General features: G+C 46.3%; 1 protein-coding gene across 6 annotated transcripts in view; it reads right to left on the reverse strand.

Annotated features, from left to right (window-relative positions):
- Positions 1 to 2,794: 2,794 nt before the first annotated feature.
- TMEM108 (transmembrane protein 108) overlaps positions 2,795 to 16,892 on the reverse strand; it is a 167,503-nt gene continuing 153,405 nt past the window's right edge. For 5 of the 6 annotated variants that reach the window (XM_055708540.1, XM_027814783.2, XM_027814784.2 and 2 more), the window contains 3 exons: positions 13,751 to 14,863; positions 4,843 to 4,997; positions 2,795 to 3,136 (listed from right to left, as the gene is read on the reverse strand). In XM_055708540.1, the coding sequence (XP_055564515.1) occupies positions 3,014 to 3,136; positions 4,843 to 4,997; positions 13,751 to 14,863 (1,391 nt within the window). In that variant the 3' untranslated portion in view covers positions 2,795 to 3,013. The other variant, XR_008731956.1, reaches the window with a different exon arrangement.

Consider the following 16,892-nt stretch of genomic DNA (forward strand, 5'->3'; position numbering starts at 1 on the left):
GGCACGTTGCCCCAAACCCAGCAGATTCTAATGAGGGACAAGCACCTGCTCAACGGTTTAACATCACATCAACTGCACTTGGTCTGTTCAACAAGGGCCCCTTTCTTTTTGCCTGCATAACGTGGCAATAATGGTGTGGTGGGGTCCTTCACCATACAATGTCAGGTATAGCTTTTTCTACCTACACACAGGGGTGCTTCACAGTCAGGATGCCAGACTTGTTCCAGGGTAGGACTACCATGTGTGCATCTTTGTAGGCATGCCTGTAATGTGCTGATGTTGGGCATTGCCCTAATGCGGTGTAGGTTTGTACAGGGGCGGTGGTGAGTCTTTGGCGAGATGGAATAAAATCAGAAATCCCCGTCTTCCGCGGGTGCCTAATCCTGGCTTGCCGGGTTGGTGGCTGGAGTCTGTTTCACTTGTTTTTTAAGTCTGAAAACTGTGAGACTGCCTACAGTCAGCATTGCCTACAGTCAGATCACCGTTTCCCGGTTGTGTGAAGCCTAGGAATAGCGCGGCATCTCACAGCTTTGCAAGTATTTTTGGCTAGTTTCTAGGCATTCTGCATTTGGATCACCAAGCAAACTGTGTTGGCTGAGTGAGAGGAATCCTCCTCTATTTCTTACACACATTTTCAGCATACTTCCTCTGTGTCAAATAAAACTACCTTGCAAGAGAATTACCATGTACAGAAAACAAATGTAAAAACACAGACTTTTTTGCAAGGAATTGAAATTAGTTCTCTGTAACCTTATTTTCTCTTTCCACCTCCCTGTTGAAATGGAAGAGGAAGGTCTTCATGAGATTGCTTTCCCTCTTGGCATGACTGTCTGGAAGTTTTTACTCACAAATCAACCAGTGATTTGCAGGAGCCCACTTAGTATTTGATCGTGAGGATCACGGCTATCATGTTGCATAGCATTTATCCCATGGTGAAAAGATATATTCCCAAAGAGCCCAATCCATGTCCATGCACAGCCATGTCTTCCTGCCTGCCCTGGTCACCTTGTAGGGAAGTGGTGCTTTACTCTGTGATACTGAGCAGAAAATCAAATACCTAGGAGAGACCCTGTAACATTACAATTTTCTAATTTTAGGAAGCCTGTGGCCCACATTCAGGTTTGTGCTTCGGCACAGTAGACATGCACATGTGGGACAGGGAGAAAGGAGGGACAACAATGCCACTGTGCCCCCTGGTCCTGGGGGGAGCTGCGTCTTGGTTTGATTCCAGCCATCATTTAGTAAAGCTGTCAGGTTGCTCTGACTAACTGCAGCCACCAGCACACTGCTGGCAGGTGGGAACAGCTGGACCAGATGTGCTGCTGCTACAATTCCCTTTTCTGGTACCAGCCGTGGCTGCCCTTGAACAAGGCATATGGTTAATAATGCTATGCCAACCCTGTCCTGCTCAAACTTCCCTTTCACACAACCAAGCGATAAACCTGAGCACCTAGTGGCACGGAGCAGCCAGCTGGAGCAGGGCGTAAAATCCCTGCTCCTGATGAAGTGAGGAGTGCAGGTAGAAAATAATCTACAAGGACTGACAGCCAGAGGTGTGGAGAGGCCAGCCGAGACCTGAAAGGACAGAGGCCATTTCACTTGCTGAACGATACAAAAAAGGAAATTTCAGAAGCAAAACTGAAAATTGAGCCCACAGTAATGGTTCTGGGTTACTCAAAGAGAGAGCATTGATTTAGGCAACATCATTTCCTGTTAGCCTCTCCTTGTAACAACCTATATTTAGTCCATCATTTAAGCTTTGTTCACCCCTACTATTCCCCTAACACCATTACAGCCTGCAATCTAGTGCTTAACTGGGCAGGACTGAAATGCCATTTTGCTCTGAAACACTGTGTTTTCATTCCTAAGGGCGTAAGAACATTCTGAGAGAGGGGGCTATGAGGAAACTTGATTCAATGGCACTAGCAGCCGAAGAACATAAATAAAACAGTGGGGAAGTGGAAATGTGGTCAATTCAATTGGTGGGAGTCCCTAGTCACTAGATTTCAAGATTTCTGATCAGTTCAGAGGAGGTTTATGTTCCTTTGAAGGGGGCTCTCTATGTACCTTCTTTTGAGGCTGTTTGCTCTGCAGGAAATAATTCAGGACTTGACTCATTGGGCCAGAGTGGAGGAGCTGTGAGTCCAATGTGCAGCATGGTTATGACATTTGTGCAGGAAAAAAAGTCATTCTTGTCTGTGCTCATGTAAAACAGTATTGGAGTTCAAACTGGAACTTGGCTCTCCTGTTTAAGCCTGAAGAAGATAATATAAAAAAGTCACGGGGCAACATTACTACCCTGATGGGTTTGCCTGTGTCTTGCGTGGCCCTGGATGCCATGCATACGTCAGGTTTGTTCATCATCCCACTGTAGCCCAGCTCCCCTTCTCTCCTCATGCTGAGCTGGCAGACCCTGGCTGGTTTCTACTGGAAGGGGAACTCTGAAAGGTGAGCCCTTCTATATCCCGGTACTGGAGTCACTCAAAGGATACAAGACTGGCACACGAGCCGTACAGACTGCTTCTGGCAACTGAGCTGGTCCTGTCTGGTTTGTATTCTAGCTTTGCAGCCTAGAAGAAAGGAGTGACCGAAGTCATTTTACAGTACGAGAAGGGACATTCACCAAGCAGCAACGCTCATGGCCAGGCTGAATGATCTCACGTAGGATGCAGGGCGCTGTACGCAACACATGCTGTCTCCACCAAACCCAGCCTTATCCCATATTTTTCCAGACCGAGTATATTTAGCAGCAGATTGTAAATGACAGCAAAGAAAACAGCCCACCTGACAGGTGTTTTGCTTAGAAATACCTTTATTTTATAAAGCCACAGTTTGTTCTGTAAAGTTTTACCACACTTATAAAAAAGGGGCTGACAATTCTGAGGGACAAAAGAAAAGCTGAAAACATTTCTTGTAATTCAGGGTTACACAAAGGTTATATTTATAATATATATATTTATTTATAATTTGGAGACATTAGAGATGAAACTGCAGTACGTGGGCAGCTGTGGGGTCATATTTCAGAGACTTGCTCGTGTCCTACAAATAGTGTTTCTTGACAGAAGGGGTTCACAAGGACCATCCCGCTGTCACGGTAGTCGCCATTGGCAGGGGAGCGCGGCTCAGAGAGGTGGTCCTAGGAGAAAGAGAAACAGGGTGAGCACTTCACACCCCTAACCCTCCACGAGCACACCAGGGCATTCCACTGCCCTGTGCAAATGCATGTGAGGAATCAACTGCTATTTTTATCACTTCTCCCAGTCCTCCAAAAGTGCCTGAATTTTGGGGGCTCGGGCTCCCGGAGAGCTAAGTTTGGTGAGCCAGTTTGGAGATCTTCAGGCAGTAGGAGATGCGAGTGAAGAGCTCCTCTGATAGTCACGCTGATTCTTTCTCAGTCTGGGGACACAGAAGTCAGATGCACCAAACTTCAGGTCCCTTAGCAGAATTTGAGCTTTCATGTTTCTTTTTTGATATCTTTTTTTCCACTTTCACGATGCATTGCAACAGTTTCCTCTCTATCAGTTGGCTTTGACTCTTCAAAGATGCATTTTCAGCTTCTTTTTAAGGTCAGAAAGCCACATATACGGTTCCAAGCTAACTGAGCACGCTGCAGTTCAGTCATGTTCCGATCAGGTTTAAATGACTCAGATGACAGCTTTTGGAGACCATTCCACATGTCAATAGGTCTATCACTGGTCAAGAGGAAACAGCCTCAAGTTGTGCCAGGAGAGGTTTAGATTGGCTATTAGGAAAAATGTCTCCACCAAAAGGGTTGTCAAGCGCTGGAACAGGCTGCCCAGGGAAGTGGTTGAGTCACCATCCCTGGAGGTATTTAAAAGACCTGCAGATGTGGTGCTTAGGGACATGGTTTAGTGGTGGACTTGGCAGTACTAGGTTAAGGGTTGGACTCAATGATCTTAAGGTCTTTTCCAACCTAAATGATTCTATGGTTCTATTGATTTGATTCTTGGTAAGTCTAGACCAGATCCTGCCTTAGTTTGAGCAACATAATTGCCAGAAAAGTGGGATTAATGAAGTGACTGTGAGTACTTGTCTAATCACATCTGACAGGTTCGTTTCTGAACACTTTTTTTTTTTTAAGATTTTATTTAATGAGATGAGTTAAGTCAGCTAGCTGATCTGAAGATTACTTCAGTATAAACCCAAACTCTCCACTGTTTCTAGGTTTTAAATACCTCTGAACTAACCAAATTTATTATTCTCTATCTCTGAGGCCATCAGTAAGATCACCTGCCCATATATGAATAATCCCACTGAACCAGTAAAGGATGAGTATACACCACCACTACACACTCCCATATACTGATGTCTTGATTGCTTATATGCTGGGAACACTCACTCCCTGAACTGGAGAAGCTATAGGCAGCTCCCGAGACATAAATGCACAAAATTTGTGCTAACTCCCACAACCCCTATATCTGATGCTGTGTGGGACATGCACGAGACAGATTAGAAGGGCTGACTGTCAGTAACAAGCCAGCCCGAAGAGCTCTCCTAAGCAGTCATGGTATGCCTAGACGCTGGCCTTAGGCTCAAAAGGAAGAGAAACCCAGGAACAAATTCACCAAAAGGTGGTTAACTCCCATGACCCCACAGCAATATGGAATATATCTGCAATGGCTGGGAACAGGGTGGCAATACCACTGTGGTTAACATATTTATCCCATATTATACATGCACAGGGGCAACTCCTTCTCAAAAAGCTGTCTCTCCCTGAATGTGCGCAGGGATTTCAAGGTGTTATTAATACGACTTCCTCTGCCCTTCTCCCAGCACGGCTACAGTTACAGTTTTCAGACACTAGTTCTGCAAGTGAGGTACCTCTGAAGTCTCCAGCGACTGGATCTCTCTTGGTAACTCTACAGCATGCCTGTTGAAGTAGTCCATGGTAATAGCATTATTCCAATAGCTCAGGTTGTTTTCTGGGTTAGATGTCTTTTTCTTCCTCCTCATGCAGCAGACTGTCAGCAGAACTGCTGTCAATAGAAACATGTAAAAATGTGGTTATTTCCTTTCAATAACGACTCATCAGTACAATGGATTTGTTTTTTACATTACTTAAGGAGAGGGCTGGTGACCTTTGTTCATACAGTTCACTCTCAGCCAGATCTAGCTCTCTCCTAACAAACCCCACACAGTTAAGTCAGAATCTGGGCCAAGGAGATGAGGCTTTGGGCTTGGCAGAATATACAGGTTTTACTTTCTTTTTGATGTGAGTTTATAATCTTCAGGATGTGGCTGTGTGGCTAATGGAAAGTATTGGTGTTGTAGCTGATGCTATTTTAATACCTAAGCAGGGATTTATAGACCCTCTAGGACAGAGGGCTCTCCCCAGGGACTGCAAAGGATGCCTCTGCACAGATCTTTTCTACTTCTAATGCGTTCAGGTGCTGCAGCAAAGGGCACATTACCAAATGGGCAGTGAGAGGCACCTGTCCTAGGCTCACATACCAAATTCCTAAATGCTTGTAGCTGCACGTCTTTAATACCAAAAGCTTCTGCCCTGAAGTGCCACGGATTCCTGCCTCTCTCACCTGCCCTTCATAGCTTGGATTTTGGGTACGTTGTGATCATGCTCCAAAACATCAGTGACCAGCAAGGGCTCCTGAGCAGGATGAGACAGTGGTGAGGTGGTGTGGAGATCCCCTCTGGCACCTGTCCCACGTAGCTTATGCTTCCAGGGTACCACTAACCCCAGAGCTGGGCTTTTCCTGCCTGTCTCCATCAGCCATATCAGGATGTGGGATCTACTGATAAGCATAATCTGCTCCCCACACTTCCCTGAGCACTGGTGGTGTCTGAGCCTGGCTTTTTTTTCTTACCTGTGGAGCACACTTAAGCTTCTGCAGTCTGAAATACTTGAGCTTAAAGTAGAGCAGTTAAGCAAGATGAAGATGAAGTGACCAGCAAGTGAAACTCCCTGATACAATTTTCTGTCTGGTCTCAAGGCCACAGGCACCCATTGACGGCAGAGATGCCAGGATACTGCGCCCGAGGCAGGTGGGCCCAACGCAAAGCTGGTTGAATGTTATTTTCTGGAATTGCTTTTGGTTTAGTCATCTCTCGCAATTCAGATGGGTAATCTTGGCAATTTTATGAAAGCCAGGCAAACCCACTGTAACAAACTTACTGCTCCCAATGGTCCAGGCTCAGGCATAAGCTGAGGTGCATACAAGGGTTTGTTCAGAGGAGTAATGCATAAGCTCTGTGTGCTTACCTTACACCTGTGGAATTAATTGACCAGTTGTGCTTATAATCTGCCTGATTTATATAGACAGACAGGTAGCTGGACATGTACTTAGTTTGATTTGTACCTGTGAAATAGGGAATGCCCTCTCGTAAATTCACTCCATTATTTCTAAACCCCTCATGGTAGAAAGAAAGAGAGAAAATATTCATGAAGCAGAAAAATATATTATTTTCTCAGCTACAGCCAAAATTATTTATTAGAATTATAGCCCAGAGGAAAGAAAAGACTGCAGAGAGGTCAAAGCTGCTTTGTATGTTTTGACAAACATTGCAGCTACTCATATGCCATGCGTCTAATTTCTTTTTCCGTCTACTCACATAAAATGGCAATACAAAAGTGCAAGGCTAGAGCTCTATTTAAAACAAAACAATATGCTACTAAGAAAAAAATAAATTAACAGGTTTGAGTTCAGGCAGGTTATGTCTCTTCAAAGGGAAAGGTGAGCTTATTGTATAAATCTTCCGAAACTAATGGAAAAATCTCCCACACTATTCCTGCGTGTTTCAGAAAAGCAGGTCACCATCAAACTTGCTATTATCTTTGACTCATATTGCTTCGTTCTTTCTATCACCAATAACTTCATGTGCTGACAGCCCGACTCCTGCTGCTGCGCCCGTAGGCAGGCACCACGTTGGGGCTGCCAGAACTGCCCTCCCTGCCTGGGGAAACACTCATCCTCATGAAGGGCTACATCTTTGCTCCCTGCTCTGCTGCTACGCTCTCTGTGTCCCAGCCCAGCCTGCAGGCTTGTTAAGATTAGAAAGTGAAGCAGGACCTACATTTAGTCTTCCCCACTGCTGGTGAGATCCAACAGACCTTTTGGTACTCCTTAAGGCACGGAGCGTTTTTTGAAGGTGCCTGAGGATATGAGAGCCCCAGTAAAGCCAACTCTACCACTGTGCAAATATTTTGAAAACCTGAGGTTTTACAGCTTACAAAACATTGTGACTGCTGACAGAGAAGTATCAGATTTGGGTTTTATGGGCTGGAAAGCTGGTGACACTGAGTCGAGAACTCTGCTTCTTCCAGCAGGAAATGGCCTTGCCATGTGCAGATATGGCTGCTCTAAGGCAATAATGCTCTCTCCGTTAATTACACTCTTGCCCTCTAACATTAGCGCACACACAAGCAAACGGATGGAAGACTGTGGAAAATGGGTTCCTGAGCCTCCTTGAATATAACATATTTTAGCAGAAGGCTATTTACCTAAGCTGCCCCAATTCAAAGATGAGGAGACCTGATTTAAGAGGGACAGAGAGGACAGCAGCGCTGGAATGAGGCTGTTCCCTTTTCATCTCATATTAACTACCCTTTGGGGGCATATTTTAGTGAAATTAACGTAGCTAACACAGGACCGCTCACTTCCAGAACAATACTATGAATGGGGTACAGCTTTACAAATATTCTTAGAAATCTATTTGCTCCTATGACTAGAATTATGTGTATTACAGAAAAAAATTCTTTCCAGAAAGACAGTTGCGATGGCCAGCAAGGACATATTAAATGGATGAAATACACAGAGGGCAGAGATGGTCTAGAAGGGAGAAATGGCAATAACAACAACAGAGCTGAAGAGAGAAACAGTAGCTGCAATAGCCTGCTTATCCTTCCTGGTACATTATGTCATGTCCTCATAAGGACGAGAAAGTGCTGTTGTTCAGCACTGCCATGTATATCACCTCTGTTTCAGAGCTGGCCAACCCTTCAGGCAGGAAGAAGGCTAACTTCTCTGGTTTTCAAGGACTCGCGTCTGAAAAGTTAGACGAACTTTTCCCTTTGCCTGCTCAATAGCTAGTGCCCCGAGAATGACACTTCAGTGTTGTCCCTGTGTCAGCCTGAAGTTCTACATACAAAGATGATGATACATGTTAGGAAATAGCAGGGCTCTGTGCAATTTTGTGGACACTGGAGGTTCAGGGAGCTCAGAAGCATTTCTAACTCATATGCTTTGACCTGTGGCTAGTCTGGAGGGAGAAAAGTCAACCCACACATTCAGGGGCTGAGCTGTTAAGCTCCAGCTATGATGCTGGCCTCTTTCTGACCCCAAGGCAAATTACAACTGCATTATCTGTCCCCCCTACCCACGAAACAAGACTTAATACATCCCGCAAATGGGAGAAATGAGATTCTCACAGATTTACAGGTTTCTAGGCTGTTGGGAACATATCTGTCATATACTCTCAACTGCACGACACCTGCTCAACCAGGAGACTTTCACCTGTTAACCACAAGCTGCATTTAAGGTACAGCCTATCTCATGGGAAAATATCCACCTTCATTTAAGGACATGGAGTGACCGGATAACGAATCCATCCCCACAAAGTTTGTTTCAATGCTTAATTTCTGTTGTGGCAACATGTTTACATTCCCCTTGTTGTCTAAATACCTCCAGCTTCAGCCGCCACTTCCTCAATCTGCTTTTGCTTTTTTTTATTAAAAGTTTCCACTATGCTATCAGAAATGTCCCCTATATATGTGGGCTTCAGCCTTTTCTTGGACTACTTGGTGACACAAGATGTCTCAGCTCTTAAATCATTCAAATGGCTCTTTTCTACTCTTCCAGTGCTTTCTTTTTTAAACATAAACCACCAGGATTATACACCATATTCAATACCGGCTTCATAAATGCAGTGTAATGAGATCATACCAACTCCCTACAGTTTCCTGATAGTCTTCTGTCTTTCTTTTCAACTCGATTAAATATTTTACCAATCTTATATAGCTGCGGAGCCCCATGCCCCACTCTCCAGCTCCCATGTAAAACACAATGTTAACAAACCTGAACATTGCAAGCGCTTAAAAGTCAGGAAATACTCAGACCGAAGGATGTTCATTTACTTCTCCCTATGCCTGTAGATCATAACATAAATGAAGTTTCTATTGAATCCTTGCCTCGTTTACTAAAATAGAGGTTTTTCCATATTTCTTTCAATTTCCCTTGTTTACCGTGGCCATCTATAGTAGAACAGCCTTAGCCATGATAAAGGTATCACAATGGGTTTGGTTATCGACCGTCACTGCTTACATCTGGAGACAGGATGCTCTTCTCCAGCTCAGCCTGAGCTCTCACCTGGGGATTAGACTCAGGGCTTGGGATCTCTCCCGCTTCAGACAAGGACGCAAACGTTTGTAGGCTTTGTGATAGAGAAAATGGGTGAGATAATTTTGGAAAGCATCCCAGTGCATGAAATGCGATCTAAGTGGGGTTAGGTCCAAGGCAATTCTTCATATATTCTTTGAGTTCTGCTGACGCCTGTGTTCAGAGGCTCAGCCTTCCTCTCGTGTTTTCCTGTGTCAGCAGAACTGACTGAATGAATTGACTTCTGTGCATCTGATTTGCAAGTTTCTGTTCTTCTACATTTTATCGTGCCATTCTGTAATTACAGAGATGTAAGTACTGGGAGCCCAAGGACCGGGATATTGGGTTTTAAAAAGAGTTCATATTGTGTCTTGTTCTGCACTGCAGAGGCTGGCAGCCACACACACATAACTGCATGTGCACAAAAATGTTCAAGGCTGCCTGAAGGACACCACAAAACCAACTCAAACTGTGACATGCATAAAATACAGATATCAGTGTTATATATGACTGCTTTTCTGGGAATGCAATGATACAGAATCCTCCATTTTGCAGCCGTTAAATAGCATTAGCAACATTACCCCTGTTGTTTGTATCATGAAACTGAAGCAGCAAAAGGTGAAATGATTTCCCCAGGTTCACAGAGCAGACATGGCTCAAGCATTCCTATTCAAAGCATCACTTTTCTGGCCAGCATTTTAAGGGATTTCAGTGGGACTCAGAAACCTATGCATTCTTAAAGAAAAAGATACTGTAAGGACGGGGAGGCTAAACCCCATCTCTTAGTTCAGTAGGCAAGCTCCTGAGGCCCAGGTCTTCAGGCTAGTGCTATAGCCACTGAGCTGTGCTACCAGCATGGCTGGCAGGACCTGCCAGTCCACAGTGGGGCTCAGATGCCAGAGCACAACGATGCTGAACAAAGCTTCTGCTGCTTCCTGCTCTTAGATGCAAATCCCCATGGCAGGGATGGGCCAGCGAGGAGCCCCAGTGGGGTCTTTCTTCTGCAAGAAGCGCAGCATCCCAGGCATTTCTTGCAGTGGGGACGAAGAGCCAAGGGCTCCTGCAGTCACTCTCCAGCAGGTCACTTCCCCTGCTACGGAAGTTAAAATGCCCACAGGTTTTCATTTAACAGGTGCCTGTCAATAAAAGATGTGACAGCAAGCAGTGTGCGGGGCCCTACTGCACCAGGCGTTCGAGAGGGACAGACATGTTTCTGCAGCATGGTGGTGTGGGGCAGCACAAGCCGTGCCCAGAAGCCCCCTGAGAAAGAAGGCTTTTCCAGCCTCCTCGCTACACTCCTCGTGCAGGGGAGGGATTCCAGGGAAAGGTACCAGGGCTCCTGGCAGAGGAGAGATGCACCGGCCACTGCGTAGCTCTGCAAGGGCTCTGGCAACAGCCCCGAGGTCAGCGAGCTGGCTGAGGGGCACTGCTCATTAGCAGGAGGAGGGAGCCGAGTTCATTAGATTCCTGCAGCTCTGCAGCTGCGCACAGGCTCTGGTCGCCTCTCCTCACCTCCCTCCACTCCTTTCCAGGGTTTGTTGCTAACTTCCCTGCCTTGGGGCTGCCTCTCTGCCTGGTGCAGGGCCTTATCCCTTCTCACAGATGTCCCAGCAGCAGCTCAGGGCTCACCGCCCCCCTTGGTGGCTCTGGCCAGCAGCCTTGAGGGTGCCAGCCCGGGCACAGAGCTGCCAGCTTGCAGCTCCGGGGTAGCAATAACTTCCAGCCTCCCATGATCGGAGCCCTCCGTGACTTTCCCCGTGGTTGTTCCCTCCTAAGGCAGATCAGATATTTAAAAGCATGGGGCCGAGTCTTGATGTCGGAGATGCCTCCACCTTTCAGCATGCCAAGGCGGGGGCAGGACAGTGTTTTCCCAGTCCATGCCCACAGCAGCTGTGAGAGCATTTTCATGCCTTGAAGATGAAATGAAATCCAAAGGGCTGTACGCTTCGACCGCCTCTTAGCATCAGCCCCCCCTAGACCAGAAGTGAATGCCAGCTCTGTCCTCAGCTGCAGGCGCTTGTGCCCGGGAGGTGGCGACAGTCCCCTGCACACCCCGGACTGCACCGCGCACCCTGCTGAAGGCACGCAGCTGCCCGAGGGCCAGGACAGAAAGTGCCCCTCCAGTGTGCAGCACAGAGGGGAGCCATGGCCGATGCATGTGCATCTGGGTAAAAATGCTTTAAGTTGTTATAACTTCTTTTTCTTCTCCTCTAGGAATAACTTATGCCTGTACAACAGCACTTACCATGGAATAGTTTAACGGCATAACTTTTGGATGAAAGCAATTCCCTAGGCACTTCAGCCAGATCCAAAAAAATCCCAGTTAAAAGCCTACCTGCCAGTCTTTTAAACTCTGAAATATGTCTGAGGATCCCCAGATTTTAAAAGGAGAGTCCCACTGAAGACCATCCTCAGAAATCTGGCCCTCAAAGCAGGACTTAAATACCTGCATCATTTAAACACTCAGATATATTAGAGCTGGTATAGATAATTTTCAAAATAACATTTGCCTTTTTAAAAAATGTAGCTTATAAAGATAAGAAACAGAACAGACACAGCCATATGAACACATACTGTTATGGCACACATGATAAGAAGAAAAGGTTAAACACCACTATTTAATGAATAGTGCGTTAGAAGTCCTGCCAACAGACTCCTATTATTATTGTTATTAATAAAAATAACAACTATCATTACTTATTAGCTCATATGTGGCACACTGCAGGCAGAATACACCAGTGTACACACTAGTTATGCTTCCTATGCTTGTGTTGTATGGTATTGTATTTTGTGGTTTATTTTGTTTGGACACTTTCCATTAGGATCACCTTCCTTTCTGAATATTGGCCGAAAAAATAATGCTTGGAAGAATTTATTTCATCCTCTATTTCTACTGATTGATAAGACAAGGCTGTTCGTAAAATCATCAAATATCACTGCTTCTCATCATGTGCTATAACCCAGTTTCTCCTCTCCATCTTTTGCAGATGTATCTATGCACACTTCTGCTTTGGTTTATCTTTATTTTGGTTTTCCATCTTTTAGGTTTAAGCTTTGTTCTCACCCGTGGTTTTAACCACGTTGACAACAGCAGAAGGGACAAGCCTAACCGAGACGCTGAGCCAATCCAAGAATTTGCAGCTGCTGAAAGGATTAGCGTGGCTGCCCCTCCAGGTGTATGTTCCTGCAGCCTCATCCACTCCACGTCTCACGCTCACCTGACCCTGCAGGGAGCTGATTCAACTCACTGGGTGGACAGAAAGTGCCAAAGAGAAAAGCGAGCACTTTTTGGCCACTTCAGCAATCTGGAAGTGTCTCAGGGAAGTGTCAGTCAGGCCTGGGCAGAAGGAGAGGCGCAAGATCAGGTGGCTGCGCCCCAGAGACAGCAGGGGACAGCAGCACTGTCCTTTTTGGCAGGAGTAAGCTGTGTGCAAGACTCTCCCAGTCAGCTTATCTAGCCTTGTCCTCGGAACAGCTAGTAGATGTAAATAACTGAATTAACACACAATATTGTTGGCTGCTACCCTTTAATATTTCCTCAGGCAGCAAAGGCTGGGAAACGTTTGGTTTTGTTTCACTCCAGACAAAGCAGCACAATCACACCCCACAACAGTGAAAGCCCAGAGCGTATGTTGTCCTACCTTGGTGATATAACCCTGCTAAGCAGGGGACACATCAGCATCCACTCACAAGCTTCCTCATTGTTTCTCATGTGCTTTTTGTAGCTTAGGCAAATGACAAGACCCTAAGCCAGCTCTGGGAACCCAACCTGCCCTGGTCCTCCCTGTGGCTGAATCCTGGTGTCTGAAGGCCAGGATTTAAAATTCTTCCTTCTCCTTCAACAGCTGCAAAATTGGAATTAAAATGGAGGAAACCGGCACTCTGATTATCAGACTTTAAAGTCTGATAGTTTACAAATTGCCTGCAATGAAATATTCTATCGCATGGGAAAACTGGTGTTTCCTAAGGTATTAGTCATTACAACTGTCATTAATACTTTGGGTTAGGAATAGGCTTTTCAAATCCAGTTGAAAATCCAGGGCAGCATATAGCGGTTTCTAGATTAAAGACTTGCACAATTTTTCATTACCAGCTTAAATGCCTTGAAGTAAAGCTGCTTCACCTTCTAGAGTTTTTCAGCCTTGTGTCACACCCTCAAATGGAGGGCCCCAAAGTGATTTCTAATAGCAACAGAACAAGTATATGCTTTGAGCACAAACATTTTGGCCCTGCATTTTGAAGCAAAGCACTTTGGTCAGTGAATGTGATCCCTGTCTAGTGATTGCTTCTCATCCACCTCAAGCTGCCCTGTCTCCGTTAGCTCTCCACCTCCTTGAATCACGAGCCGAAATCTGAATTTTAAGGAAAGAAAAAGCAAAATAAAGCAGCAATTAACTTACAACATGAAGATATAGGTACGCTGATAGCCAAGATGATCCAGGCAATGTCCATCTTGCTGAGACAGATGGTTGCTCTGTGCTGGGGTTTGTCCCCCTCGGTGACATGGGAGATGTTTCCTTGCACCCCGGGTTTCCAGGTCCCAGCAGGAACCAGTCTGTTCAGGAAGTTCCCGGTGGCGGTGGAGCCAGCTGTGGAAAGGGAGCTGGACAACCTTGTGGCAGGTGCTGCAGAGAGAGCCCTGCCTAGCAAGGTTGTGTTAGTCACCACGCCATGCTGTGTTGGAGCAGGTCCCTTGGGGTCTCCTGCTGCCAGGGAGGAGACGCTGACGTCGAAACTGGTCTGAACCGAGTGACCCGCTGCTGCTGTTGCAGATCCAGGGCCAGCAAACAGAGGGACGTTTGTACTGAGATTCAAGGTTACCCAAGAGTTGTTTTTGCTCAGCATATCCCACACGCCGTAGCGGGTGGGTTTAAAAGGCACCGACACTGCTTCAGGATCAGTTGATGGTCCAGCAGTTGTGGTGGCAAAATCTGCCTCCTGCACCACTAGCTCGGCCCCGTCCCCTCGCTCTGCTTCCCTAAGGCTTCCCGAGGCGTTGCGGTGGGGAGAAGGGTCTGAGTGTGTAGTTCTTGCCAGCCCCGTGCCATTTGGATCGCTGGATGCTGCGGTCTGGGACTGAAACGGGTGGTCTGTGAAAGGGCTCCTCAGGGTAGGGAAGGGAGAGTGCAGGGTGGTCTTTAGGTAAGGCTCTGAGGACTCTGTGAAGTTGCCTTTGAAAACCTGGAATATTTTCCCCTTGGGGCGAGTCTGTCCCGAGTACAAAGCACTCTGGTTGTATAAATGATACGTTTCCTTTTCACTGATGTGAGGGCTGCTCACTTGCTTTTGCCCGGTGGAAGGGGCTTTCTCCGCCAAGCTGACAGGATGGGGAATGGTGTGAGCAGTTGTGGGAAGGGGCTCTGCCACGTGGTGGTCTTTGTGGCGAGGTGTTGCTCCCATGGCTGTGGTAGTGGTAGTGTCCATTGGGAAGCCCTGAGAGGAGGAGACAGTGGGAGACAGTACCTGAACAGAAAACACCAGCTCTTCTGTCAGTGCCAAGATCAGTAGAACACCTGGAGGAAAAAGCACAGGGAGAGGGTGAGACACCAGGGAGGGACCAGCCGACAGGGAACAGGCTTGCACATCTGGCAGTAAGAAATATCTTCCGTTTTCTGCAGAAGGACAGAAGAGTTAGTATCCAATTTTGTTGGCTTCTCTGGGAAAGCAGGAAAATCTGCAGGGGCTGTGGTGGCCCCGCGGCTGCGGGAGCAGTGAGGTGGGAATGGGAAGATTGCAGGGAATCTCTGTGGCAAAGGGAGACGAGGTTGCAGTATGGCCTCAGGAGAGCCCCTTGAAATGCCATAAGCAGGTGATTTCCCTGTAGAAGCTACAAAGCATCCTACTCTTTAGGGGTAGAAACAAAAGACATTTTCATTTTTGTTTTGGCCAGGCAGGCCTCCACATGCATGTCTGTATCATTATAGGAAGCCTTAGTCTGCTCATCCCTTTGGCTGAAAACCCCTAAATTTGGCTGCCTCCAGTCCTGGGTGCCATTAAGCAATCTGTTTTTTGAGAGACCAGCTGCTTAGCCCTAGCCAAAAATTAGGTCAAGAAGGGATGTCTGATCAGAGGGCTTCTTGGGTTATATATGCCATCCTTTACTTAGCAACTTTGGAACATCTAGTCATTTATTTTAGAATCTGAGACGTGGAAAATGTCCAAATGATAAAAATGAACAAGAAAACATAGCTACTGCAGCCGTTTTAAAAAGCCACATGATTACTAGGGATCTGACTCAAATCTAACAGAACCACCCTTCTCACCCATATACAAATGTTTGGTTGTAACCTGTTCTGTGCTCACATGTGCTGTGGGATTGGATTGTGTGAAATTTGCCTCCCGCTACCCTCCGTAGTGCACATTATTTCACGAGGTGCCAGATTCACACCGCTGGGAACATCCATTCTTCCATTTATTCCTAATCCAGATAATGGACGTGGGCAGCTGCAGTAGCATAAGCCTCCCTGGGACGCAGGGCTAATACACCGTGAGTTAGCGTGACCTGCAGGGACCACATCAATCACACGTCACCATTTCCATATGTTGAAGCTGTCGAGTGTAATGTGGATCTCTGCCCACTAGGAAGCACACAGAATAAATCCATTTTGCACAGTCCGCTGAGCATCATCAGATGGCATCATTAGCACTGTGCTAGTGTGAATTTCAACCAGTGGTGTCAAGGTGAAAAACGTTGTCACAGCCTTAACAAATCAGAGAGATGAGTTCGTCAAAGCTGCAGGACTCCAAACTGGGTAATGATCATCTTCCAGCCAAGACTATGGAGTGCCTTCCTGCCCCCTTCTCCACCCTTCCCAGGCTTGCCAGCTTTCTCTGTGAGCGATTATGCCTTTTACTTCTACCCTACTTGGGTATACGTTATGGGCACCAGCAGAAAAGGAAGACAGGGACTTGGGAAAGTGAAAGAAGATCTCTGATTAGGTGTCCACTGGGCCCTAGGGCTCTGCTGCACATTTGGCAGATGCAAATGCCATGAAATGTGTTTATCCCAAGTCCTGTGCATCATTCACACCCATTCGCAAGCGGTGCAATAAATGTAGCAAAAACTCACCAAAGGAGGAGTACCTATTCTTCTTTCCCAGCTAAATGCTCTGCTTTGATCACTAACCATCACCTCTGAACCAGAACAGAGCAGAGCTCTGCAACTGAGAAAATTCACCCCATCTTGCCCCCAGCAGCCTCCTGTTACTTTGCAGAGCATCCAGAAGATGAAAACACTGGTGAACACAGCGAGAGCCAATTACAAGCAGTGCACTTCCCATGATGCTAAAATTAGCTCCTTTTTTTGGTTGTTTTTTTTTGGGGGGGGGTGTTTTTGTTTTTGTTATTTCTCAAATAAATATCTCTGCCAAATAAACCATCACCTGGGATACTGCTTACCAGTTCCTAGCCAGCCACACAATATGTTCTTAGCAGAACACACCTAGTAAAAAAAAAAAAAAAAAAAAATTTCTGTACACTGAGATGCAAACAGCAGAGCAGATCACGCTATACTCATGGAGCATCACTCTTGGAAATGAAAGA

This window comes from Falco cherrug, chromosome 4 (genome assembly GCF_023634085.1).
Source record: "Falco cherrug isolate bFalChe1 chromosome 4, bFalChe1.pri, whole genome shotgun sequence".
Classification (NCBI taxonomy): Eukaryota; Metazoa; Chordata; class Aves; order Falconiformes; family Falconidae; genus Falco; species Falco cherrug.